The 26,994-nt window shown below is 37.6% G+C and overlaps 1 protein-coding gene across 1 annotated transcript in view; it reads left to right on the forward strand.

Annotated features, from left to right (window-relative positions):
- LOC140171177 (tyrosine-protein phosphatase non-receptor type 13-like) overlaps nt 1-25,702 on the forward strand; it is a 71,468-nt gene extending 45,766 nt beyond the window's left edge. Inside the window, 12 exon segments of the mRNA XM_072194374.1 lie at nt 208-786; nt 1,322-1,489; nt 2,222-2,313; nt 2,704-2,801; nt 4,602-4,919; nt 6,029-6,135; nt 6,410-6,676; nt 7,298-7,388; nt 8,311-8,519; nt 11,388-11,738; nt 12,750-12,812; nt 23,730-25,702. Of these exon segments, the coding sequence (XP_072050475.1) occupies nt 208-786; nt 1,322-1,489; nt 2,222-2,313; nt 2,704-2,801; nt 4,602-4,919; nt 6,029-6,135; nt 6,410-6,676; nt 7,298-7,388; nt 8,311-8,519; nt 11,388-11,738; nt 12,750-12,812; nt 23,730-23,786 (2,400 nt within the window). The 3' untranslated portion in view covers nt 23,787-25,702.
- The last annotated feature ends 1,292 nt before the right edge of the window (nt 25,703-26,994 follow it).

Consider the following 26,994-nt stretch of genomic DNA (forward strand, 5'->3'; position numbering starts at 1 on the left):
CCCCTGGGTGGGCGCTTATTAGGGCATGGGCGCTTATTGGAATGAATACGGTAGTTTATAAAGATTGCGTTCTTTTTTATTATAAACCAGAAAATGCATAAATATACAGATTTTTTTTAACGGATTTGAATAGAATACAGCTTTGCAGGAGTATTCCTACAGATTAAAATAACATGTTGTTTTATTGTCTCTCTTGTTACCTTGTAGGCACCAAAGGAGGAGACTTCATCCACACCATCATCTGCCAAACCTTTCAGAGAAGAGACCTCATCAGCATATCCCCCAACAACATCCTCATCCAGCGTACCCCACTCACCCACTAAAACATCAGGTGATGATGACTTTGAGGGTACCTCCCACTACTCTAGCCCAACCACACAATCAGGGACATCATCTGAGGAGGATGTACCAAAGACATCTACTGCAATACGTGGTACTGTGCCACCTGCTCTCACTCCTATAGCAGAGAATGAGTCGTATGCGTTCACTCCTTACAAAACTGCAAGGGAAGATATGTCCATACCAGAGTCACCAATAACTCCTTTGTCTCCAACATCACCATTTGCTGAGTATACGAAAGACGCTGCCCCGGAATCACCAATATTTAGTGATAGTCCTATCGATGAGCTTCTGCAGGCACCAGTGGAGAAACCCTTATCAGCTGTGCCAGATAGGTTGACCCCACATGGCAGGAAGAGTACCCCAGTAGATACCACAACTGATACGAGTGGCACCCAAAGTAGAATGACCCCACATGATGAGTTTACAGACTCTCCTACATCAGAGGTAAGTACATGGTGTAATTTGCTTTAATATATAACAATCCTCCTCTTTTTTCAGAAAAATGCATGTAGCTGTTGGTAGTAAAGTTGTTATAATTGGAATTCATTTGCTTGAAAACAGCATACCAACATTGAAATTTAAGTAGATTTGAATTAATAGACTGTTAGTGTTAAGCAAAATTCTAAAAAGTGACAAACAAGAGAAGGAAATCTATAGATGTAATACAGATGTCAAATAGGTAAATGGAAGGTTGTGTGGGAAGTAGGATTTGATCTCTACTTAAATCTTACTATCTTAAATGAATTTGGCGGAATAGGTCATTTTGATTATTTTCGAAAAACCTTTGCAATTTACAATGAGACTACATCATCGTCGAAGTGTACATTATTACTGGATACTTTTGACCAGTCAAACCGTATAGTGATGATGTGACATATCCTTTTTCAATCGCAATTGGCTTTCAGGATATGTACCGAAATGCTGAATTGTTTAAAAATAAAACAAACGAAAAAACATTATTTCACTTTGCATTATTTAGGGAGGAGTTATGTGGATAGATCTAGAGAAGCCAGAGAATGGCAGTCTTGGATTCAGTTTAACAGGTGGAATGAAAGGAGGGAAGACAACCATCTTAGTTAAGACGATAACACCAGAGGGAGTAGCAGAAGTGGATGGAAGACTCAAGATTGGAGACAAAATTCTACAGGTAATATTGGGTTATAGGTTTAACACTCTTTTTCAAATCAGAAGTAAGTCTAGAGAGAGAGTAGGGGATATATTTATACGAAATACTCAAGATAACTTTCATGGTAATATTTGAGAAGATATAGTACCACTTTGTCTAAAATAAACAGGGGGAGGATGTAGCAATGTAAACGGAAGACTAGATTGAGGACAAGTAGTACAATTGGGTTTTTCTTAGCAACTTCTCAGTATTAGCCTATATGAAAGAGTGAATGAATTCTTGTCTACCAAATTATTCCAAATGCCTTGGAGCAAACACTGATGACCTTTAGCTGGGTTGTGATATTAAACACCATGATTTCCTGTAATGTACGGTTGGTGTATGACATTATCTTGTGATGTGTAATGATGTTTAACATCAAGCCAGCTGAAGGTCAGTTGTACCAACTGCAAAGTTGGTTGCTCCCAGGTATGTGGAGTAAGCTGGTTGACAAGAATTCATTCATTCTTTCATTTACAATTCCCAGATGATTGAGAGTAGTCACAACTTTTCAATGTGTTAATTTGAAGATATTCACTTGTGGTATTGGAAGTCCGTACTAATAGAAAACCACAAGAACTGTAAAATTAAGACTGCAGAATAAGTGAGAACTTCTATGCAAATTGCCACATTTCTCTGTGTAAACAATGATGTGAAAGTTACCACAAGAAAGTTTGTGTTAATGAGTGAATCTTTATCCATATATATTTTCAGGTTAATGGTCAAAGTTTTGTTGGTATGACTCAAAACAAAGCTGTGGGTGTTCTGAGGAAATGCAAAGGAAAGGTGACAATTGCCATACAAAGGTAGGTCATTCATTGCATACTAGGCATTTATAATAACTGATTAGGGCAATGTACACAGGACACTGAATCTGCAATGATGTGGTACTTCTGATATACAGATCAATGTTAACTTGCATATCATGCCTTGGGAGTGTATACTCACTGCAAACGGCATGATGCAAGTGCTGTCGAAAAACTGTAGCACCCAATTGCATGTCATACAATGCTTTAAAGGAAGGGAAGTAAGATCCTGTTTGAATACATACAATGTCAGTCAAAAGTAGTTTAAAAACTTGTATACAAGTTTTTAAACCATATTTCTATTATATGCATTCTAAAATTGCGCTTTCTTTGGTGTATTAGAAGTTATCTTCACAGATTGCTAATCATAGATTGATAATTTTTTTACAGAAATATGTCTAGGCCAGCCAGCCAAGCAGACACACTACACAAGTCTGAATCTGAGATGCAGAGACAGAGGAGGAACCATGCAGGCAGAGATACACATGGTAGGTCTTACACTCTAGTTGAGAGGATAATCACTTCGTTTTAATGATTCTTTCTCAAACACACTATTTTTTCTCAAAATTTCACTGTCTACTTCCAAGTTTTCACAACACCAGTGCACTTTTTATCACATTAATATAGTGCAGTGTTATAGTGTTACCAACAAATGTGTGGCCAATAGATGTATGAAAATCATTAAACAGCCCAAAAGTTTTAGTAGAGTAAAATAGTAAATCTAATCTGGTACATTTTTAGACTTCTTTTTGATCAAGCAGAATAGTGTTGATAAGTAAATTATAGATGACTTAGGGGTTATAGTTAAAATTTAGCTGATATTCGCTACTTGCATGGTTCCGTCATTATGCACTATGTGCGGGGAGAGCCTTGGACTGGCAGCATACATGAAAGGAAGAATTACGTAACCTTACACAGAATGTTGTATCACTGATTCAATTCCCATTCATGTATGCTGCCAGTTTGAGGCTCTCCCCGCACATAGTGCATAATGGCGGAACCATACAAGTAGCGAATAGTGTAATTTTTGCAGGGAAAAATGGCCACCCCATAGGCATGGCACTTGACAATCTTGATACTCTACCAATTATGTGATAACTGAAAGTTGATGAGAAAATCTTTGAACAAGTTCATTTGGAATGTTAATTTCAATAGATAAGTGTGTTAAGCTTCATGAACAATTCTAAAACATGGGACTCAAATGATAGTAATCAGCACCAATATGTTCTACTTTGATCCATTTTGATCCAGAATAAACTTGTTATGTGGATGATTTCATTAAGCCGCATAAAATTATTTTTGTGGTTCTTGTCTGGAGGATTTTCATGAATTTCTAAGGGCAGGAGTTTTTTTTGCATAATTAACTTTTTTATCATCATAATGAGTTGAAACTTTAAAATAAAAAATTAACACTCGAAAATTTAAAAAATAATAATATGGACCAACTCCATAAAAAGTGGGAGGGGACGAGAACCAACAAATTAATTTGCTATGGTCTCATGTACAATAATTTCTATTTCTTCTGCATGTTAAACTGGATTATATTTTCTCTCTTTCTTGCATGCAGATTAATTCACTTCCTGCACACATGATATTGCAGTGCTTACCCTATATGCACATTGTAGCTTAATTACGTTAAAAGTTGATTATGTTAGGCTCTTGCATGTTATTATAGATGTTATGTTACCCTTTTATATAGTTTGAGTATGTTAATTATATAGATTGTTTTTGTTCTTGTTATAGTATTGTCTAATTTATAATTGCATAGATTGTTTTTGTTCTTGTTATAGTATTGTCTGATTAATTTTGATTATGTTGTTGCTGGCATGTTATAATGTTTGTTTTATTTCTTTTGCTTCCTCCATTTGCTTGGCGTACAAAACCATGCTCCATGCGCCATGTCACCTGTAATGTTTTGTCAAAACTAACCTGTACTTAATACCCTTCTTATGTTTAATTAACTTCTGTCTGTTTCTGTTTGTTTGTTGCATGTAAATTACTATCCATTTCCTCTTGTATTCAATAATATACTTTGCAAAATATCTGCTTATTTTCCTGGTGAATGGCATGTTAATATTATAATTTTACCCTGCATGATCTTGATCCTGAAATTGGCCCATCTGCCTGCTAAAACCAATTAATTTAAACACATACGCACTGACAATAAAAAAAATAACCAACTAAATGCATCATGGGGCTGTGTGTCATCTACGCTCACCATAACTCTGCCATCATCCTCCTCCTCATCGTCATCATCATCGCTATAATTTCCTTGGAAACGTATGCAGATCTAGTGAAAGTACCTCGTCTAGACTTAAGTGCAGTGAGTCCACCAAGCAGCCATCTTAGCACCGTGTCAGAGCACACGGCCAGCTTGGCATTGGAGGTGAACTTTGATGATAATGAGGACTTTGCCTCTGACCCTGGCTTGGCATTGGAGGTGAACTTCGATGATAATGAGGACTTTGCCTCTGACCCTGGTTACCCTGAAGCAGATGAGGAGACCGGCAGTGTGAACTTTGAGTCTTCCATTTCACTCCCTATGAGTCCCAAATCGGATGTTGTCACACCTCCGCTTCAATTCAGCGGACGATGTAATTCACCAGGTAAAATCAAGTGAACAGTTGAATGAATAAGAACCACTGATATCATATAATCAACAAGCTGCATTTTTTAATTAGTTTAATTCAGAATGTTTCATTTGTTTTACTCTACCAAAAAACAAATGAATCCCATGCACATACAAGATAGACACACTGAACACACAGATATTGCATTCTTGTTGTTATAATTTTGCACCATGAAAAACAAGATCAAATTTATTCTAAGGCGCACAATTGCATGTATATTTGATTAGTTCACACATATAAACCAACCTTTACACAAAAGCTAAAATGCCAAATTCAATGCATTGTGACCCATAATAAGTACAAATAAGTTGTGTCAATCTGGACCCTGATTTAAGTCAACTCATACATGACCCAACACAAGTAAATCAGGCTACATAAATCAAAGACCATTTTAACAGAGTTATACCATGTTCCATTATATTCTATAGTTAAAATTTAAAATATATTGTGCATGGCTACAACAAATAAAAAATAAAAAAATTCAAATTCTGACCAATTTAAAGTTCCATTTTGTTAACAAGTCGATTTTAAAAGTATAAAACAAAGGCAGCCAAATACAATTTACTTAAATATTTTCAGAATAAAAAGTTAGTGGTCTGAGAGAGTAAGTAGGTATGACAGATCATACCAAGACAAATTCAACCAAGTTTGTCATTGCTCCTTTGTTCCATAAATCAAATTGGTATTTGCCCACATTTGCTTATGTTAAGTCACATATATTCATAAGCAGGTATAGGTTTTGTATCCGAAACAAATTTTCATATCATTTTAGTACCTACTATGACACAGCTGAAGGGAAAACACTTCCATTTAAATTCAGGGTATTCAATATTTAAAAGCAAAACAGAATATTTGACACACTTCCCATGCATGATTTTCCACATCGTCCCATACTTTACAATGATACATGGTATGCACGCAGGTACGCATTATGTACTTTGATGGATGTAAATTGAAATAAAAGGTAAAACTCAAAGCATTAATTATAACATGAATTATCAAGATATTAGGTGTTGCATCTTGAAGTATCTGCCAGTTTGTGTTAAGTTCGTTTATCTATATATCTTTTGACCTTTTATTTTCAGGTCAAGATACAGACAGTGATCTTGATGATACCATGGACCTGCCTAAGGATTCACCTTTGACACTTCCAGATGAAAATGGCCATGCTATCAAGCTTAGCAGCAAACTGGTAAGTAGATTGAACTAAATAGTTATTTAATTTGAAGTCACAAGTAGCCATTCAGGCAAGTATTTTTGATATTTGAGTTTAGATTTAGAATGTAAAGCAATGTGCAGAATTTGCTTGTAACATGCCTGGTTCCGTGAAATGCAATGGGTATATACTCCTTGTTCTTAGCATATTCGCTGTTTAGTTCATACAATATGGAAGGATTTGATTTAGTATAAGTATTGAGTACTAAGTAATGAAATCCAATGTCATGTTTTCCCTTACTTGTGTACAGGGCCAGAAAGCAGATGAAAGTGATGACTCCAGCTCTTGGGGCAGTGACACAGACATACCATTGTCAATAGATGGTGAAGTAGACAATCTTACACCAAGAGGTACTCCTGGCAATAAAATACTCAGTGTTATCAGTGATGCTGAGCTACGTCGTATGACAATCTTACGACCAGCCTCTGGAGGGCACTATTCAGGGAGGTCATTACGGAATGCCATAGCAACCATTCAGAAGCAGATTGACAAGCAAGACCCTGTGGAAGAGTACAAGGTATGATCATGTGACCTGACTGGTATCTCACAATTTCAGATAAGGTCAATATTGCTATACACCTGCTTCTAACTGTGATCAAACTTGCTCTTTGACATGCTTTTGACATTGTAATACAGTTTGTTGGCTGCAACAACCCCAATTTATTCACTGTGTGGGTGACATACAATGCCAGCATGTCAAGTACTGATGCTGATTCTGTACTATTTAGTGACAGGTAATATAGATAATATAGATATGGTGTGACCCATACAGTCTGTGAGAAATAAGTACAGCAAGATGCTTATATTTAGAAAGTATTTATATGGTCAAAGCCATGTCTCAAGGCTTAAATATTTGTTTCGATACTTTTATCAAGCTAAATGCATAACTTTTCATTTGAAAAAACTTATAGCATTTGTAATTGCTGCAAATGATATACACACATATAGTTTTATAGTGTTAAGTTAATCAACAAAACAACTGCTTGACTCTTGTACATTAGAGTCAATTGTGCATGTAAATGGATCAATGTCATTTACTTCACAAAATTGTTTATATAGCCAATACAAGTTGCTGCAGGGAATATTTTTACTCACAAACTATATTATAATACATTTCCTCTTGTGACATTATCTGCAGGTTTTACGTCAAGATCTCACCCATGGTACATTTGATGAAGCTAATAAACCTACAAATAAAGACAAAAATAGATACAGAAATGTCTTGCCATGTAAGTATAATGTACACACTTGTCCTTGGTTTCTGTCGTAATGAAACTTGTTTCGGTTACTGTTTCACTGTGGTAGGTTTTTGGTATACCATATTTCATCCTGATCAGGCACTGACGTTGGTGTGCACTTAAAGCGCAGGCATTCGATCAAGGCGCAGGCATATATACACACACATCATGTTTAAGGACGCTTAAAAACAGCTGCCTTAGTGTGTTGACTTCACTGCCACATCAGAGTGAGGAATGGGGTGAAGAATAGTATAGAGACTATAGGACTTCGGTCTGCAAAATGTGATTATTGCACAGCAGAATTTTCCACTTGTCCCTGCCATGTGGAATTTTATTTTGTTCTCAATTTTCAATGGTTGCCTGCAACCTGACTAATCTATAAATGCTTAAAATTAGTCAAACAAATTGATCAGTAACTTCCCTGAAAATTCTTGCCAGTTCCTTCTACTTCACCCATTTGTTATGCACAACATCCAAGGTTGTCTACATATGCAGGACCCTTGCATTGATGTTGATAGCCGTATATTGGCAATTTTGGCGTGTTGAACATATACATGGTGAAGTTGATATAGTTCTCCAGGTTTCTTATGCCAAAGTACTTTGCTACTATATGCATCATTATCTGTCTATGTGGTCCATTTGGCTTCCTCGAGATAGCACACGTCCATGTGTGATACACTTGCGATCAAAAGGTGTGTGTATCACATGCAGACACCACTGACTTGAGAAAGCCTAATGAACCATAGGTGCCTAAATTTAATAGCCAGTACCTTTTCCAAAAGCCAAAAAATTGCAAAGTAACACCATTTTGTCTTTGCTTACAAAATTGGATTCTATGTGCAATTCCATCCCAAATGCTTGACAAGCCTTCATGAAAGCATTCAAACTTACCACTAGCAAAATTGATTTGCAGATGACAAGACGCGAGTTGCAATTGAGAAAGGAGTGACATCAGACTACATCAATGCCAGTCACATCCAAGTCCAAGTAGGCAAGGATACCCAGCATTATATAGCCTGTCAAGGCCCATTGCCTAATACAACCGCAGACTTCTGGCAGATGATATGGGAACAAAGGGCAGATGTCATCGCTATGGTAACATTGGATGTAGAGAGTGGCAAAGTAAGTTGCAGAATATGAAAAAAAATTTGGATGCAAATCCTGTAATACTCAGTATTTAGGCTTTTACCATCCTACTGATAGCTTCCTAAGAATGACCTGAGTGTTTATTAGAGTCTACAATCCTACAAATGCATCCAGTTCATAAGTAACCCAATGTGTGAATTGAAGTTGGTTTATTCTGTTGTAGTGCTTATTGTATTCATAACTCGGTAATTAGAAATGGAATATGTGAACTTTACTCTGTGCGTATGTTAAGCAAAATAAGCTCACCTTCCTGAAACACATTATACCGAGACTATGTGATGCAACTTTGCTTATTTGGTCAATGAGGTGCCAATATTTCATGCATTTACTCCCCATTCCAGAAAAATACAGAACTAATTTTTTTGGATTAAAAAAATATTATCCAGGTTTGTCAAATGAAACATAGCTTAATCCTAATCCTTTAGGTAGTCCTAACTGGCAATAAAAGTCAAATTTTAATATTTCATCAATGTTTGGAAATAAGGGCCAAAAACATGCATTTTTAGGGTGTTTTTCAACCTTTTTTGTATTCTGTGACAATCAGGCCCAAAGACTTGAACAAAGACTAATTTCAAGTTATGAATTGTAATTTTTGGAAAACACATTTTCCAATCTTTTTCATAAGCAATAATAAGATTTATTCATAACCTCATTAATAAACGCGATGCGTGCGATCCAATCATATTTTATTATTTGTGAAAACGCCAACGCAAATCGAGGTCATTAATATCTCACAATTGACCGCAATGCGTGACAGCGTCCAACGAACTGCTTGCGAGCGCTGGCTGCCAGATTTGGATTATGCGCGCTACCATATTTGCACAGATTCTGATACGCACTTTTGTTATTGGTCGTTTTGTTTTAGCCTGATCGATTTTGGGAAAGGGAAGATGTAAAATTGTTTATTTTACAAACTTTTGAGGAAAATTTTGTGTTATTTTGTAAAGTTAAAAGATCAAAGTGACGGTTATGAATGAGGTTAATAACTTTGCATCGGTTATATATCGGGCATTGTGAAAAATCTAAACATTTTGCTTTGGACCTTGGAATATCCCTCGGTTCCAAAGGCAAAATGTTTAGATTTTTCACAATGCCTCCAAATAACCGATCGCAGTTATTAACCTCTAAATATTAAAATTATTAGCTAATTCTTAGCCTATACTCAAGATTTTGAATGTTTAGACTTGTGCCTCTAGTCTTACAATTTTGTCGCTACAATTGTAAGAAAACATGCAAAATTGTATGTTTTTGGACTTTCTACCTCAAATTGCAAAAATATTAAAAATTGACCTTTACAGTCTGCCGCCTGGACAACCAATTCTTTAGAAATGCTTAGTCGCGCTAAAAGTCGATCGATACATGTAAAAATCAGCACAATTCAGAGATACACCTTTTTGCTATGAAATTAATTTTCTCGGTCAAATATAAAGCAATATTTTTTTTTCTTCAGTAATGTCAGTTAAAAACTTGGTGCTTGAATATACATTTTTTAAAATCCTGGTGTTAAAATTAAGCATCAAATTGTGTCTTTTAGTGTGATATTTTTGATTTTTATAGGCCTTGAATTACGCCTCACAGCTTTTTACGAATTCATGTTTTAGCGTCTCAAACTAACATAGTTTGCTAAAGAAAGATATTTCCCACCTCTGTAAAGCACATCGTGTGGGTCTATATGTTATAGTTTTGTCAGAATTTCCGTTTTGTTTTACCCTTTTTCGATTTATGCTCCGAAAATGTCAAACTAAGTAAAAGTAGGCAATGGTGAGTACTTTTATCTCGAGAGCAACCAGTAGAAATAGTCGATATTTCCTTTGTTGTTATCCAGGTCAATTTTTCATTGAAAGCAAATTGCCCGACCAGCGATTAAATCCCCAATTGGGTGTTCTGGTTAAACATGATCAGTAGGAGCGCTTATAGGTCTGGGAATTTCTTTGCTATATTGAAGTTCTGGCAACACTATAGCCATGCCGGTATTCCTATTAAACCCAGGGATATCGATCCAAAATGCTAGTACTAGCCTTTAGATTTCACGTGTTGATTTAGAAATTTTTCAGCCGACAGTGAAAGATGGTGAAATCAAAACGGAAATTCTGACAAAACTATGATATATAGCTCACGGTGATGTGCTTTAGAAAGTTGGGGAAAATCCTTCATTAGCGAACTATATTACTTTGAAAAGCTAAAAGGTTGATCCAAGAAAAAGCTCATGGGCCGAGCTGAAGCCTATAAAAATCGAATATCTTACACTAAATGACTGAATTTCAGGCCTAAGTTTAACACCAGGATTTTTAAAAAAAATCAGTATCAAGCATTATAGTTTTTCCAGCCATTTACTGAAAAAATGAAAATTATTGCTTTTCATGTGGCTGAGAAAAAAAATTTTACACTGAAAAGGTGTAACTCAAAATTTTGCTCATTTCAACACCAATTTCGATCGTTTGTATTGCCTCATTAAATGACTGAGTGAGCCTTGCAGAACAAAAGAATCGGTTGTGCAGGTAGCTGACTGTTTATTGTCAGTTAGGACTAACTAAAGGATTAGGATTTAGCTATGTTTCATTTGGCAAAACAGGATAATATTTTTTAATCCAAAAAATTAGTGCTGTATTTTTCTGGAATGGGGAGTAGTGTGTGTGTAGCATTGGTGTGTGTTGGTAAACAACAGCAAATGAGGACACACACACTAAGAAATTAATTGATGCCCTGGCACTGTGGATGTCTACAGTTTCTGGATTGTTACAAGATTGAAAGCACCATAAAAACGTACATCATAATCCCATAATGCGAATATATAATTTTCATTACTGATGATTTTATCCAAATACTATATACAATTTCTTCCAGGTGAAATGTCACAGATACTGGCCAGACAGCATGGAAACCCCAATAATGATTGGCGACAGATTTCAACTCCGCCTTGACAACCTCCAAACGCTAGAACACTTCGACATCCGTAAGATCTCCATGACGGACACACAAACCAACTCAATTCATTATGTAACTCATTTGAACTTTACCACATGGCCTGATCATGGTGTACCTCCCTCTGCATTACCATTGCTGCGATATACAAGATACATGCGTCGTATTCATACTAATGGTCCTATTGTTGTACACTGTAGTGCTGGTATTGGTAGGACGGGGACATTGATTACTGTTGATACAATCATTGGCTTGATTGACAGGGATGAACAGGTATGTGTGAAGACTTTTATTATTTGTTTGTGTATTTTACAAGTTAATTCCTAAAGGAAAATAGTGGTGCGATTAAGCTAGATGAGTCGTTTGTCGCAAATATTGATTTTGAGATACAGCTAATAACAGAGTTCCATTTCCTTTGTATTTTATTGTTTTGAACAACACAGAAATGGCTCTATATTTGGAATCATAAGTCTAATTGTCATGAGATTTTTCGTACAATAAAGCTCTGACAAGCTTACATATAATGAAATTGAAAAATGAATTTTGATATTGTCTGACAAATGGCTCATTTTGTCTGATCACATCACAATTGATTGAAACCATTTCATTTCAGTTCATTCACTTGCAAACATTCAAAAATACAAATATTGCCCATAAAAAGAACAACATAAAAACATTCAAGTATTAAATAGAAATACACTTTCCCATATTATTACTGGTACCATGTACCATGAAGCAACTGAGGTGGTTCTCAAACATACAAAAGGAGAGTGTATTAACGTCATCATATAACCCCATGTGTAATGCTTTGGTGCATTGGTCATATTGAATTGTTGTGCATTGGGACGACCAAATTAAACTAGTGTACTGCAATGTTTTTATGTCATGGCTAAAATCAAAAGATGCCTGCGCAGGCTGGGAAATAAGAAGTGCCAGACCAGGAGCTACTTTGTAAAAAAATAGCCCCTGGTTCACAGGGTTTTACAGGGAACCATGGGCTATTTTCAATGAACCAAGGGCTATTCAATGGATGGGAAAATTTGATTTTGATACCTCACTCAATCAGACTGGGAAATAAGAGGTGCCGCACCAGGGCTACTTTATAATTTTAAAAAAATAGCCCCTGGTTTACAGAGTTTTACAGGGAACCAGGGGCTATTTTTAATGAACCAGAGGCTAAATGGCCCCTGCCCCCACTTATTTCCCAGCCTGTGCCTGCGTAAGAATATAAAGATAAAGTTTGTAAAAGGTATAATTTTGTGTAACATTTTTTATCACTTTCAGTTCAAGATCATGGAAATTGTCAAAGATTTGAGAAGTCAACGACAAGGCATGATTCAAACTAAGGTAAGACCAGTATAGTATATCACCGCATATAATCTATGAAATAAGGTTATCATAATATCACAAAGTTAGCAACGAGTATCTTTTCCATAATTTCCCTACCACAAAAAATAAGATTGCAAAATTAGGTGTTGAAATTCAATAATGCTACAGATGTGGGAATGCATATTTTACAGCAATTTGATGTTTGTTTCCACAGATTAAGTATGTGTCATGTTCTTATATATGTTGGTGCCAATTTAGGCTTTTAAGCATTTGTATGTGAGATGCGCCCTTAATTCAGTAAGCGATCTACATTTAGCTCATCTCTGGACTTACTTGAAGTCGTGTAAACAATCAGACAGACAAAATGGCGGAAAGTTACCCGTGGTAATTACAATTTGTTCTACCACTGAAGCACACTAAATCACTCAAATCAGACTAAATAGATATTGTACAGTATTGTGAATTATCAACGAGTATTAAAGAGATATTAAAGCATTGGTTTGTAAGTGAAAACTGTGTTTGAATGCGTATGTTCAATCGAATCCCAGGTTACATTCTGCAAAGTAGGGATCGATCTGTCTCAAATAGGCCGAGAGTTCGTTCGTCAGGGCGAAGTTTTGGTAAAACCCCTACATTAAGTAGAACAAATGGTAAATGTTCTAAGTTGAACAAAAGTTTATGACATGCTATAAGGTTCATAAGTTGAACCATTGTCATAAAATAGAACAGGTATTGCCGTAGAGTCGCAAATTGGCGAGATTTATGGCAAATAAACAAGGTTCTATTTATAGAGCAGTGCAGTGTCGAGTGACAACACACAGTGCAGTACGCCTGTGTGTGTATACTGTATTGCAAGCTTTTCTGTGATATCAATGAGGGCTGTACAGCAATCGGTACATGTACATGTGTATAGCAAATAAGCTTATAGAAATACAGTACGTCTGTAAACAAGCTAAAAGTTATTTCAGGGCTATTCACATGACAGTGCATGTACATCAGTATAGCATACTCGCTAAAATAAATAAATCAAGGCTAAAACAGGCATGTGACCGTGTTTCTCATATCTAAATGAAAATCAAGGCTCTACAGTGTTTTGTGTGCGTAAACTCTGTATAGCATTAGCAAATAATTATTCGAGCAAGCTTATTTAAGCAAAAATAACGATTCGGTGTGCATCTCGCACATCGCATCTGCATAGCACGCCGCAAATTTGCGCGTAACAAAGCATACATACGTGCGGACATACTCCTATTGATTTTAGAATTTTAAGGCAAATATACACGCACGCCAGACGCTTTCTTGATTTCGAGCATAAATCAAGGCTTTTCGAATAAAAATATTAGCGTGCTTTGGCGAAAATAGGCCTACATCGGTAGGATTCGGTACAAACTGTGTACAATAAATCGCAATCGCATAAGAATCGTGTGTAAATAAATGCCGCATTATAAGCCACACCCATAGCATGTGTGTCAAAGCTACAATTGAGGAGCTTATTTAAGCAAAATTAAGTTCGGTGCTTCTCGCATATTATATTGCATCAGCATAGCACGCCGCAAATTTATGCGTAACAATAAGACGCGTCCCTTTCTTGATTTTAGAGCGATAACGAATCAAGGCATACATACACGCATACAAAATATATACTTGATTTTAGGGTGCATGCAATAGTTATACCCCTTTCTTGATTTAAGGGCGATATTCGAATCAAGGCATACTTACATGCAATACTTACCCCTTTCTTGATTTAAGGGCGTACTCGAATCAAGGTCAATATACATGCATGACATACTCTTTCTTGATTTCAGAATAAATCAAGGCTTTTCGCAAAATACTAGCGTGCTTTAGCGAAAATAAATTTGGTGTCGAAATTGTGTGTGTAAACAAACATTGCATAATAAGCCACACGTATCGCAAGTGTGACAAAGCTACAATTGAGGGCTCCCTTCATCCAACAAATAGATTGTGAAATAAAGTTGAGACACAAAGGAGAGTAATAAAATGAGTAACAAAAGTACAAGCTCTGCTCCCAGGAGTAAAAGGTCATCCAGAACTTCACTATCGAAAAGCACAGAGTATGCCCTCCTTGAAGCAGCCACCCGAAAAGCGGAGCTACAATGCCGCGCCGACGCACTCAAATTAAAACAATCTCTGGAAAAGGAAGAGTTTGAGCTGCAGGCTAAAGCAAGATACCTAAAGCAAGCTCTGGAAAAAGAAGAGTTTGAGTTACAGACTAGAGCAAAAGACTTGCAACAAAAGAGGGAGCTGCTAGCCATGGAGACAGAAATAAATGTTGAGGATGCAAAAATAGCTACATTAGAGAAATATGATGACGAAACAAAGAGCAGAAGTAGCAGGACATTATCGGAAGATATTCCACCAATTCTAATTAGTGACAAAATTTCAGTGAGTCGTTGGTTAGAAGATACCAAAGAAATTCAAGGCGCTACAGGCCCAACTCCATGGGAAAGTCCATGTGACAAAACAACAGAGCAGGAAATTGCAAAAGGGCAAATTAACATGATCTCTGAGACGCACTGTGACGTACAGCAACCAAAGAAACAGTTGTCTACCAGTAGTCTAGCGCAAATTGACACCTCACCTCAAAATGTCGTCGGTCAATTGCCGTCAACAGCAATGCCAGTGAATATGAGAAAGTGGTCAACTATTAGTCCAGTGCAAATCGGCACGCTACCACAAAATGACAACGTCGGTCAATTGGATATGGGAATGTTGGCAGCTAGTAGTCCAGTGCAAGTCGGCACCCCACCACAAAATGACACCAGTCAATTGCTGTCTACACCAGCGCCGGTGGATATGGGAATATTGTCAACTAGTAGTCAAGTACAAACCAACATCACACCACAAAATGATGCCAGTGAAATGCCGTCATCAGCAGCGCCGGTGAATGTGGGAAAGTTGTCAATTAGTAGTCCATTGCTAATCAGTATACCACCACAATATGACACAGGTCTATTGTCAGCCATAGCAGCACCGCTGGATACAAACAGAGATCAGTCAAAGGAGATTAAAACTCCAGCTGGACAATTCAACACACGTCATGACAATGACATGAAACAACAGCCTACGAATCCATCCGTATTCATGAATTCTAGCATGGGTCAAGCTCAACCCATAAGTACGATGGTGACACAGAGTGTAAACAAAGAGAGTTTACAACAAAGGGATCCAGCCAATAGTGACCTTGGCAAGTTAACGCAATTGCTCATCACCCAACAAGTTCGAGCACAACTGCCAGCGCAGAAGATCCAAGTATTTAGCGGAGATCCGTTAAAATTCACCACATTCATGAAAGCCTTTGAATATGGAGTAGAGGACAAAATTTTAGATGGCAGAGACAGAATTAACTACTTTACACAGACGCCAATGAAGGATATATCAAGGCGAAACAGCTCCTTACCAAACGGTTTGGAGACAGTCACAAGATTGCACAAGCTGTTTTGAAGAAAGCAAAAGAATGGCCAGATGTCAAGGAACAGGCTAGTTGCCTTAATGAATTTTCATTATTCCTGCTAGAATGCCACAATATGATGCAAGCTAACAGTCCCTTGAAAGAACTGGACAACACAAGTAGTCTGCAATTGTTGGTTGGTAAATTGCCATATAGGCTTAAGAACTTGTGGAGAGCCAAGGTGTATGATATCCAGGAAGAAAAACTGAGAACCGTTGGCTTCAAAGACTTGGTTGACTTTGTGAGTCGCCACGCACAGATCGTCGCAAATCCAGCCTTTGGTACAATTAGCAGTGACAACAAGAGTAATACCAGAAGTCAACAATATGACCACAAACCAAAGCCAAGAACTTCAAGTTTCGTCACCGGTACCCATAGTGAAGAGAAACCGCCTCAACAAAACTGTCTTCACTGTGATACTTCAACACATACACTGGAAGTATGCAGGGTGGTCCAGAAGAAACCATACGATGAAAGGATGGCTACTCTATGGAAACTGGGTGTGTGCTTTGGCTGTGTCAAGAAAGCGTCTCACCTCGTCAGAGACTGTACAAAAAGAGCCAAATGCATCACTTGCAAAGGCAGACACCCAACTGTTTTGCACCGTGAACGAGGCGAAAGAGACCCCCAGAAGTCGGAAGTAGAGGCATCAACCACATGTGGTTTAACTGGGGCAGGATGCATGGCATCGGTGTTATCGGTGGTACCGGTAACCGTACTGTCAAGAGACACAGGCAAAGAAGTCAAGACATATGCTCTGCTGGACAGCAAGAGTACAGCTGTATTTTGCTCTAAGAATCTTAAGAGTAAATTGGCTATGAAAGGAACAAAGACAAAGATCAAGGTCCGAACCATCAATGGAGACAAAGATGTCGACACATACAAGTTAGCAGGTTTGGAGGTAACAGATGCAGATGGTAAAGTCAACATCAAGTTACCTAACGTTTATACCCAGGACTCCATACCAGTCAAGGTGGAAGATATGGTCTCCAAAGAAGACCTGAATCCATGGCCATATTTGCAAGAAATAACAGTACCTGAGTTGCGGAAAGGGCAAAGAGTCGACCTGCTCATTGGGAATAATGTCCCAAGAGCATTGGAACCGCTAGAAGTCATCCAGAGTCAACACGACGGTCCATACGCCTGTAGATCAGCATTAGGCTGGGAGATACATGGGCTTACAAAGTCAAGAGCTACATCAATAACAACAAGTATGGCATCTGTACATAGAATCTCTGTTGAGGACTTGCATAATGAGTTGGCCGATCCGTACAACCATGATATTAATAAGCGGACGATAGAAGACAGACCGCAAAGTTCAATAGGTGACAACATGGTGGTAAAGTCGATTCATTTAAAGGACAGCGACTGTCAGATGAAGTTGCAACTTAGGGCGCGTTCTCACTATGCCTGTTTGATACCAGGACGTGGACTCGATCCTACATCGAGTCCACTTCCAAGCATAGTGAGAACGCGAAATAAGTGGTTTCGATCCTACATCCAGGATGTAGCATCGAGACCACCTCATTGAGGTAGTCTCGTACCTAGGGCGTGGTATCAAACAGCATAGTGAGAAGCGTTTACAAGTGGACTCGATCCACTTATACCGGAAATGCACAACCTTGGCGGCCGTCGTTGTACTATAGGCCTATACTACATGTCTACATTATATAATTTTCCATGATAAAATTTAAACATATGCATTTTCAACTTAAAAATTCATAGCTGGTATTATAGAACAAATTTATACAGGCTTTATTTCATGTACCGTAATTTACAACATTTATTTTTTCGGCGGAAAGTCAAGGGAACATACACGGCGTTAGTTCGAGATGCTTGCCGTGTTTGATGAGCAGCATGCTTCTCATGCATTGTGAAAACAACGGCATCGCTGGCATACAGATTTTATCCAGTTTCAGAATTAAACAAAAAGACATTGGGCTTTATTGGATAGTACAAAAGGATATTCAGGTTTAATATGAATCGTTTTTGAGGTGTACATTTTGCTAGACTGAGTTAAAATTACCAATCAAAAATAGTATTTTTGATGTAAAATAAAGGTTGTGTTGCGTGTGAATCGGCGTGCTTGACCAAAATCAGAAATATTAAACAACCCGATGTATTTCTCTGATTTTACACGTATAGGCCCAATATAAAATAACAGTTTTTAGAGCTGTTTATTTCAGATCTTTCCAAATACATATAACAAAATAACATATTCATAGATTGAAGAAATATATCAGGGGCCTGTAAATAAAACATGATCTTTCAAAATTAGCTAAAATTGATAGTCTACTATCGTAAAGTTTGATTTGTGCTGTGAATTCGGCTCAAAACATGCATTGCAACAGAATTTGTGACGTCATGGCCATGCCTCGAAGTGCTTGATATTATAACATCCGGGTAAGTGGAGTCGATCCTACATCAGCATTTTGGTGCTAGTGAGAACGCGAAATCAATGTGGACTGAGTCCACTTGTATGTAGACTCGGACCTAGGTACGAGACCCCATGTCTGTGGTGAGAACACGACCTTAGTAACCAGGAAGTTACATTCTCAAACAACAAGTCAGAAAGTGAAATCTCACAACTGAAGAGAAAACCACAGGTCGGGGAAGAATATAACAGAGCCATAAGAGAAGGTTCTTCACCCTCACAATGGCGACATGTTGATACGACACGGAACCCGGCTGATGAACCCTCATGGGGTCAAACAGTAAAAAATTGTCTCAGCAACAGTAGATGGCCTAGAGATCCTGAATTTCTACAGCAGAAAAAGACTGAGCAGCCAAGTCAACCATGTAACAGTGATGAGAACCAACTGGATAATGATCCAGAAGAAGAGGCATCCGTTAAAGCCATTCAGGTAGAGGAACATGAAGATCCTATCGACAAACTACTGCGACATTACTCCAAGTGGAATTCCTTGAAGAGAGCGGTCGCATACCTACTGAGACTCAAAAGAATACTGCTGCAAAAAGCTAAAAAGAAAAACAATGCAGCTGCCAAATGTGACAAAGAAGTAACCCAACCTAGACAATTCTTTGAACCAGCTCAAGAGTCCCACCTGTCAGCGGAGAACCTCCAGGAAGCAGAGGAAGCAATTGTTCGCTACATCCAGCAAGAAACATTTGCTATGGAGATCAGCGCTCTGAAAGCTACACCAGATCAGAAGATTTCCTGCAAGAAGAGACAGAAAGTAGGTTCCTTAGACAACCTGGATCCTATGATACATGACGGGATACTACGAGTTGGTGGAAGATTCCGCAGCACTCATATGTCAGATCTTGTGAAGCATCCAATGATTCTGCCAAAGAACCACCATGTTTCAAACCTGATTATAAGGCACACCCATGAACATGTCAACCATCAGGGCAAAAACAATGTCTTAGCAGAACCGAGGCAGAGATTCTGGATAATCAATGCGAGCACAGCGGTGAGAAAATTGGTGAAGCAGTGTGTAACATGCCCCGAATACCAAACCAAAGCTGTCACACAGAGTCCTCAGAAGTGGTTGTGTCCCCAAAGAAATTTACAACCAGGAGATGCGGTGTTAATGGTAGACAACCAGGCACTACGCAAATCATGGACCCCAGGCTGCGTTCAAGAAATACATCCAGACAAGAATGGACATGTGCGCAGCACCAAGATCAAGACACAAACAACTGAACTTATGAGACCAGTCACAAAACTTTGTGTACTGCTTGAGCAAGATAGCCCAGTGCAAGGGCCCAAGGACATGAACTAAAAAAGACACGGCGAGCCCCCCGGCGCCTAATCTGGGACACCAACTGGAAGTTTACTTTTAGTTGATGGGGGTACTGGAAACCCCAAGTCAGACGAAAAACAACACTGACTTTAAGGGCCTTGAGCCCATCCAGCCATCCAGTCATTATTGTGATAAGATACCAGTGTGAGAGCATGCAGACACTACCTGTACCAGATACCTACCAATGTGAACCTACCAGTGTGAACCTACCAGTGTGGGGTGAGTGTGAACCTACCAGTGTGAACTACGAGAACCATGAAGACATGCAGATGTTGGAGCGGTGGAAGTTTCAACTGCTAATCAACATGGTGCAGGTTTGCAGACAGCAGTCTACCATGTTGACTGTTGTGACAAGCAAAGTGAACTTCAAACTTTATTTATATCCACTGAGGAAGTTTCCTGCACCGAGGATTTGCACTGTGAAAATGCTGACAAATGTGGTAAAATGATAATTTGCCAGGTGAAGTGAAATCATGATATACAGCCGCCCTTGTTGGGTTTCCTTAGGATGTCAAAAGGGATTGTTTTGTTCTGAGTTAGGCCTTTTTGTCATATTTCATTTGCCCTTGGCATAGCATATCATATTTCATCTTACTTTGCAATAAATCACTTAAAATTTGAGATTGTGGACATTTTCAGCAGCTTGGCGTGAACTACAGGTACACGATAACATGTACATAGCCACTGATCAAATTGGACATTTGCTTGAATGGCAGGTTACAAACATTGGATATGAGAGACAGTAAATGCATCGTCTTAGAACCAGCATAATTTATGTGAAATTTGGTTTTTATAGCTCATTGAATTGAGGCTGCTACTTTCAAAAATTGTCACACATCACATGTCAGCACGCGTAGTAAAATTCACACAGTGCTCTAGTCAACAGATTGAACTGTTTACATGTATTGAACACTTGGATGGACATTAGAAATCTACAAACAAGTCGTATAAAGGCAACTTTAAATTTCAGCCTACTGACATTTATGATTGAGAAATTGTTGAGTTTAAATTAGTCCAAATTTGGACAATTCTATCAGAGTTCAACTAAACTAATCTTTTTTGGTTTAAATTGAGCTTCGCAGTGTGATATGGTAAACATTTGGGTTTCATTTCAGGCAAAATTAATTGTCAAATCTTCTGTGCATTTGCACGGTGTTTGTTTGTGAAATGTTTCATTCATTTTCTATGGAAAGTTTACTGAATCACACACTGAAGTATCTTTATCAGAACAATCAGGGTTTTAGAAATCTGGTTTACTCCGGTCTTTGAACTAGATCATTTACTCATCATTTATAGGATTAGCATGATTATAATTAACGGATCATGTTGGTAATGCTCGTTATTGCCTCATTAGATTAGAAGTGCTTCTTTAGGTTTTATAACATTTCCCATGTGCACTTGAGGCTTGAGTAAATTTACATGTATATATGCATGTAGCTTCTCCATGTGACTTGGTATGTTTGCTGGGCACTTGTTTGCCCTGCCAATTGTTTCATTCCAATTGCTCAGTGCATTTGGCACTGTTCTTGTTTTGGTCATTGTTTTTGAGTATTTACCAGATTACATGGTGAAGTGCTTTTGTTTACAAATAAGTAAAGTCAATAACTTGCACAAAATATTGTGTTTTGAGGTTTGGCTATATTTAGCCTAAGGTATTTTTAATTGTTCAGTTTTAAATTTAAACCTGCTCAAAGGACCAACTTATATTGAGTTGGATGATTTTGATATCATCATATGAACTGTGAAAGGACAACTTGTCACATAGCAGAGTTAATCTTCATGATAAGTTTCTTTATTGAGCATTCACCTGCACGGATGTTTGCTATTTACATGAAGTGTTGTCAAAATATGTTTGCGTTATATTTAGTAATCCGCCAGATCACATTATAGTTTTGGTCACTTCGTTTCACATTGTTTGATATTTTGGAGTGAATCTACAAGGTGTCCGTTTCTAAATTGGGCACTCAATTGTTGTCAGTCAATTTAGGAGTAATTGAAAGCGCAGCGTTCAATTAGGGGCCGGAATGTTGGTGCCAATTTAGGCTTTTAAGCATTTGTATGTGAGATGCGCCCTTAATTCAGTAAGCGATCTACATTTAGCTCATCTCTGGACTTGCGCAGAAGTCGTGTAAACAATCAGACAGACAAAATGGCGGAAAGTTACCCGTGGTAATTACAATTTGTTCTACCACTGAAGCACACTAAATCACTCAAATCAGACTAAATAGATATCGTACAGTATTGTGAATTATCAACGAGTATTAAAGAGATATTAAAGCATTGGTTTGTAAGTGAAAACTGTGTTTGGTGCGTATGTTCAACGAATCCCAGGTTACATTCTGCAAAGTAGGGATCGATCTGTCTCAAATAGGCCGAGAGTTCGTTCGTCAGGGCGAAGTTTTGGTAAAACCCCTACAATATACACTTAAGGGTACACAAGGTATTGTTGGTGGAAGCAGCCTAAAACTTGATTTTCATTATCTAAATCAATATATTATTGAAAAATAACAATTTGATGTTTTGCAAAAGTTCATTCTACAAATCATATACTTTGAAAACTTGCTTGATTTATTGTTGTTAATGAGTTATGTACGTTTTACAAAAGAGTTGTTGTTTCAGCCCTCTTTACAACATAACTCAAGAACCACAGGACTTACAAATGTATATCTGTGATATTTGAATTCTACACGCTCGCCATGAATTGATCAATGCAATTTTTGCCAAAGCTCACTACCATTCGCAGGATGCTGTGAACTACCAAATCATAACAGTTTAAAATAGTTGCTAACCTTAAAGGTCCACAAATGTTGGCCTGGTCAACTGCCAGGTTTGTGCAGGAACTAAATACCAACAATTACTAAATGTTTATACTAGGATTTTGGGCAGGTAACCTTGTCCTTATATATCACAATGTTCTTTTAGATTAGTAGGTTTTTAGCGGGTTCGCCGTCGGACAAGTTTAGAACTGAAGACTGCCCCTTGTCAACAGAAACTAGCAGATCTCGCCTATCTGGTTTTGGTGGCTCTGAAAAGAGCCTTTGCTGTAGACCGCCCCTGGATGACTCTGAAAAGAGCCGTTTGCTGAAGACTGCCCCTTGTCAACAGAAACTAGCAGATCTCGCCTATCTGGTTTTGGTGGCTCTGAAAAGAGCCGTTTGCTGAAGACTGCCCCTTGTCTTCAGCAAACGGCGCTTTTCAGAGCCACCAAAACATTTATATTAGCAGATAGGCGAGATCTGCTAGTTCTCTGTAGACAAGGGGCAGTCTCATTGAACGGCTCTTTTCAGAGCCACCAAAACTTACAAAATCAGCAGATAGGCGAGATCTGCTAGTTTCTGTTGACAAGGGGCAGTCTTCAGCAAACGGCTCTTTTCAGAGTCATCAGTAGACAAGGGGCGGTCTACATGTCTCATTCTTAGGTACTTTGTCCTGAAGAAGTCAGAGCTACTCCTGACGAAAGCTTGACAGTTCTAAACTTGTCCGACGGCGAACCCGCTAAAACCTACTAATTGTTATGAATTCCCGTCGTAAAAGCCTATCCCACAGTTCTTTTAGATGTTCAGGACCTTGGCGAGTTGGACACTTTTATTATCATGGATTATGTTATGCCATAAAATGCTGAGCTTGTGTAACATTTTATGAATAAATCCAGATGTGCTGTTAACCCTTTAAACTCATCCCTTTTGTTATTTGTTACAGGATCAATATGCCTTCTGTTACAAAGCTGCGTTAGAAGCCCTCAAGACACTCCTATGAGCTGAAGCAGTGCAAAACAAAACCAAAGCGGCATTGGACCAAGGACATTATGTGCAATATTTGGGAAATAGAAGAGACTTTTTCCTTTTATTTTAATTGTATATTTTAACTAATTTATGTGTTTAAATATTGTGATGTTTGCAGTGTTTCTGCAGGGTAGAATTAAGGTAACACACATTTATGGGTAGAACTTAAGTATTATTTGATAGCTTAATGATGCAAAATTGTTGTAAATTTACCTTACAATGGTCTTGAATTCTGCTAGTGGAAAGTGGAAATTTTCACGCCACAATAATTTCTGCAAGATTTACGCTCTTCTAAGCTTAATCGACAGTGCAAGAAACTGTTTCTTTAGTGTGTAAGTCAATGTAGGAAACTTGAAATAAGCAAAAATTAAAAACATGTGAAAACTTTTTAATTGCTGCAGAGCGTAACATTAACAATTGAAACTTGCCACTATACAGTTTTTGAAATATGTTGAAAGTTTCTCTCAGCTTTCAAAATCAAAACAATTTTGTACATAATTAATGTTTATTATGTTTACTTGTATATATGCCTTGGACATCTTATGTTGGATGTTGTTTAATTGTCAGATTTATATTTTTGTATTCTTACTAAGAATGGTCCTGTCCTCCCTCGCTTTGAGAGGTGGGATTTTAATATGCTTATTGAAGTGAACATCAAGGAAACTATTATTAGATAATCATGTTTTGACTCCTAATTCATGATTTTGTTGAAATCAAGTTTTAAAATATTCAGATTTTTTTACCTTTTACTTAAAACAAGATGTATTCTACATCAATATCATGGTTTGTGTTTTTCTCTTTGGCAATTTGCATATTGGTGTATCAAGTGAAAGTGCTAAAATATGCCCTGCAAATTCATTACTGAAATAAATGTTTTCTCTCTTAAATTATGAAGGAATTGGTCTGCTTTACATGTATATTACAGTGGAAAATGATCAGTATTGAATTCTGTGGGTTAGACAAATTCAATATAATCTTTTTTGTGAATATATGATTATTCTATCAAATAGACAAAACCTTGAATACAAGGAGTTGAAACCAAGAAGAAGCAAATAGATTTTTTTCCAGAAATTTACCATGCATAATAGCACAAAGAAGCCTTATTCTAGCAAGTTTTGTAATTGTATTATTTAGCAATGTTGTTATCTTCTGGAAGTGTTCCTCAACTGTGGAAGAAATGGTGTCCACTAAATGCCTCATGCTATTTCAAGGGATATGTATTTCATTTGTTCACATTCTAGCTAAAGCATTTTCCACTCTGATGTGGCAGTGACGTCAAAGCATCAAGGCAGCTGTTTCGCGCATGCATCTATGCGGCATCTTTAAGCATGTGTGTGTTTACACCAGCGCTCTGAGCGAGCACCAGCGATTTGTAGCTGGCCTGTACCCAATGAAATGCGCACTGACGTCACTGCCACATCAAGGTGGAAAATGCTTTAGCTCTTATCATGCCCTCTCTATATTGGACTTAGCATAATCACCTTGTCTACTGAATGTGCTGTAAACACCTTGATAAAGTATTAGAATATTACTCAACTGTGTGCTTAGTTGCCAAGTATAGCATAGTGCCTTCCCCATGATATTCCGTCATATAAACATTCCGAGTGGATCCACAGTATTTATTTTGTTTATTTTAGATTTTCAAACCATCAGTTCCATGTATAATGCAAAAGATGATGCAATCAAATGAGTATGATGGCAAAATCAACTTTGCTGACACTCAACTCATTTTGCTTGATCGCATCAAATATAAATTATATAATATTCATAACCTCATTAATAAACGCGATGCGTGCGATCCAATCATATTTTATTATTTGTGAAAACGCTTGAACGCAAATCGAGGTCATTAATATCTCACAATTGACCGCAAAATGCGTAATTGTTCCAATGTCGCACACAATTGACTTCTGCGTCGCCCGTGACAAAGCGTCCAACGAACTGCAGCGCTGGCTGCCGTATTTAGATTGCGCGCTACCATATTTGCACAGATTCTGATCGCACTTTTGTTATTGGTCGTTTTGTTTTAGCCTGATCGATTTTGGGAAAGGGAAGATGTAAAAATTGTTTATTTTTACAAACTTTTGAGGAAAATTGTGTGTTATTTTGTAAAGTTAAAAGATCAAAGTGACGGTTTATGAATGAGGTTAATAACTTTGCATCGGTTATATATCGGGCATTGTGAAAAATCTAAACATTTTGCTTTGGACCTCGGAATATCCCTCGGGGCTGCGCCCTCGGGATATTCCTCGGTTCCAAAGGCAAAATGTTTAGATTTTTCACAATGCCTCCAAATAACCGATGCGCAGTTATTAACCTCTAAATAAGATACATTTACTTTCTGTACCCCATATCACAGTTGTGATTTGGTCAAGAAATATTTAAACCTGCCAAATATTCGGCCAACATGATGACACTCCCACTAGTTTGTTTCATTGCATTAGTTGTTTTTGGCCATTCCATCTCATGCTCTCTGACATGAAGGGGATGTGCAAAAAATTAGCAGGAACTGAAAGGGCCTATACAATTTGTATAGAAATTAAGTAATTTACCAATTAAATTTTCTTAATTTATTTATACAATTTGTATTACAAAGCAATATAGATTTGAGATGTTAATGGTTCCCTTTGACAGAAGTATGAAATGGGTGCAATAGATGCAACAGCCCCAACCAAGCAAATGGACATATCATTAGCCTTCAAAAGGCCTATGGTTAAATGACATAATCCTATAAATTTGGATGTATGGCATGCAGATGATTTCATAATAGAGATCAAATTGAGTTATAATTGAACAGAACAGCATAACTTTGAGTATTCATTATTTTGTATTGAGAAAAACAGGGTTTACATAATGCCTTATATTTAACACCTTGCATCTTGGATTGACAATGCCTTGAAAAGAGATCTATATATATCTGTAATTATTACACTAATTAGTGTGTGTTTTACCAAATGTGTGTCTGTAACTGTAAGTGCCTAAAGAGGAAGTATTCCTCTTGTGCATAGACCTAGCTTTAAATGAACTTAAATGTTTCAATACATTAAGAATATGTTATAACATATACGCTTCAATTATCTATTGTTTACCATGGGTATTTTCACATGAGTATTTGCTATGTGCGCAACTTACCATGGCCGTCGCATTGTACCCAAAGGTTAACAATAAAAGTTACCATTGTA

The sequence above is a fragment of the Amphiura filiformis genome, chromosome 15 (assembly GCF_039555335.1).
Source record: "Amphiura filiformis chromosome 15, Afil_fr2py, whole genome shotgun sequence".
Lineage (NCBI taxonomy): Eukaryota > Metazoa > Echinodermata > Ophiuroidea > Amphilepidida > Amphiuridae > Amphiura > Amphiura filiformis.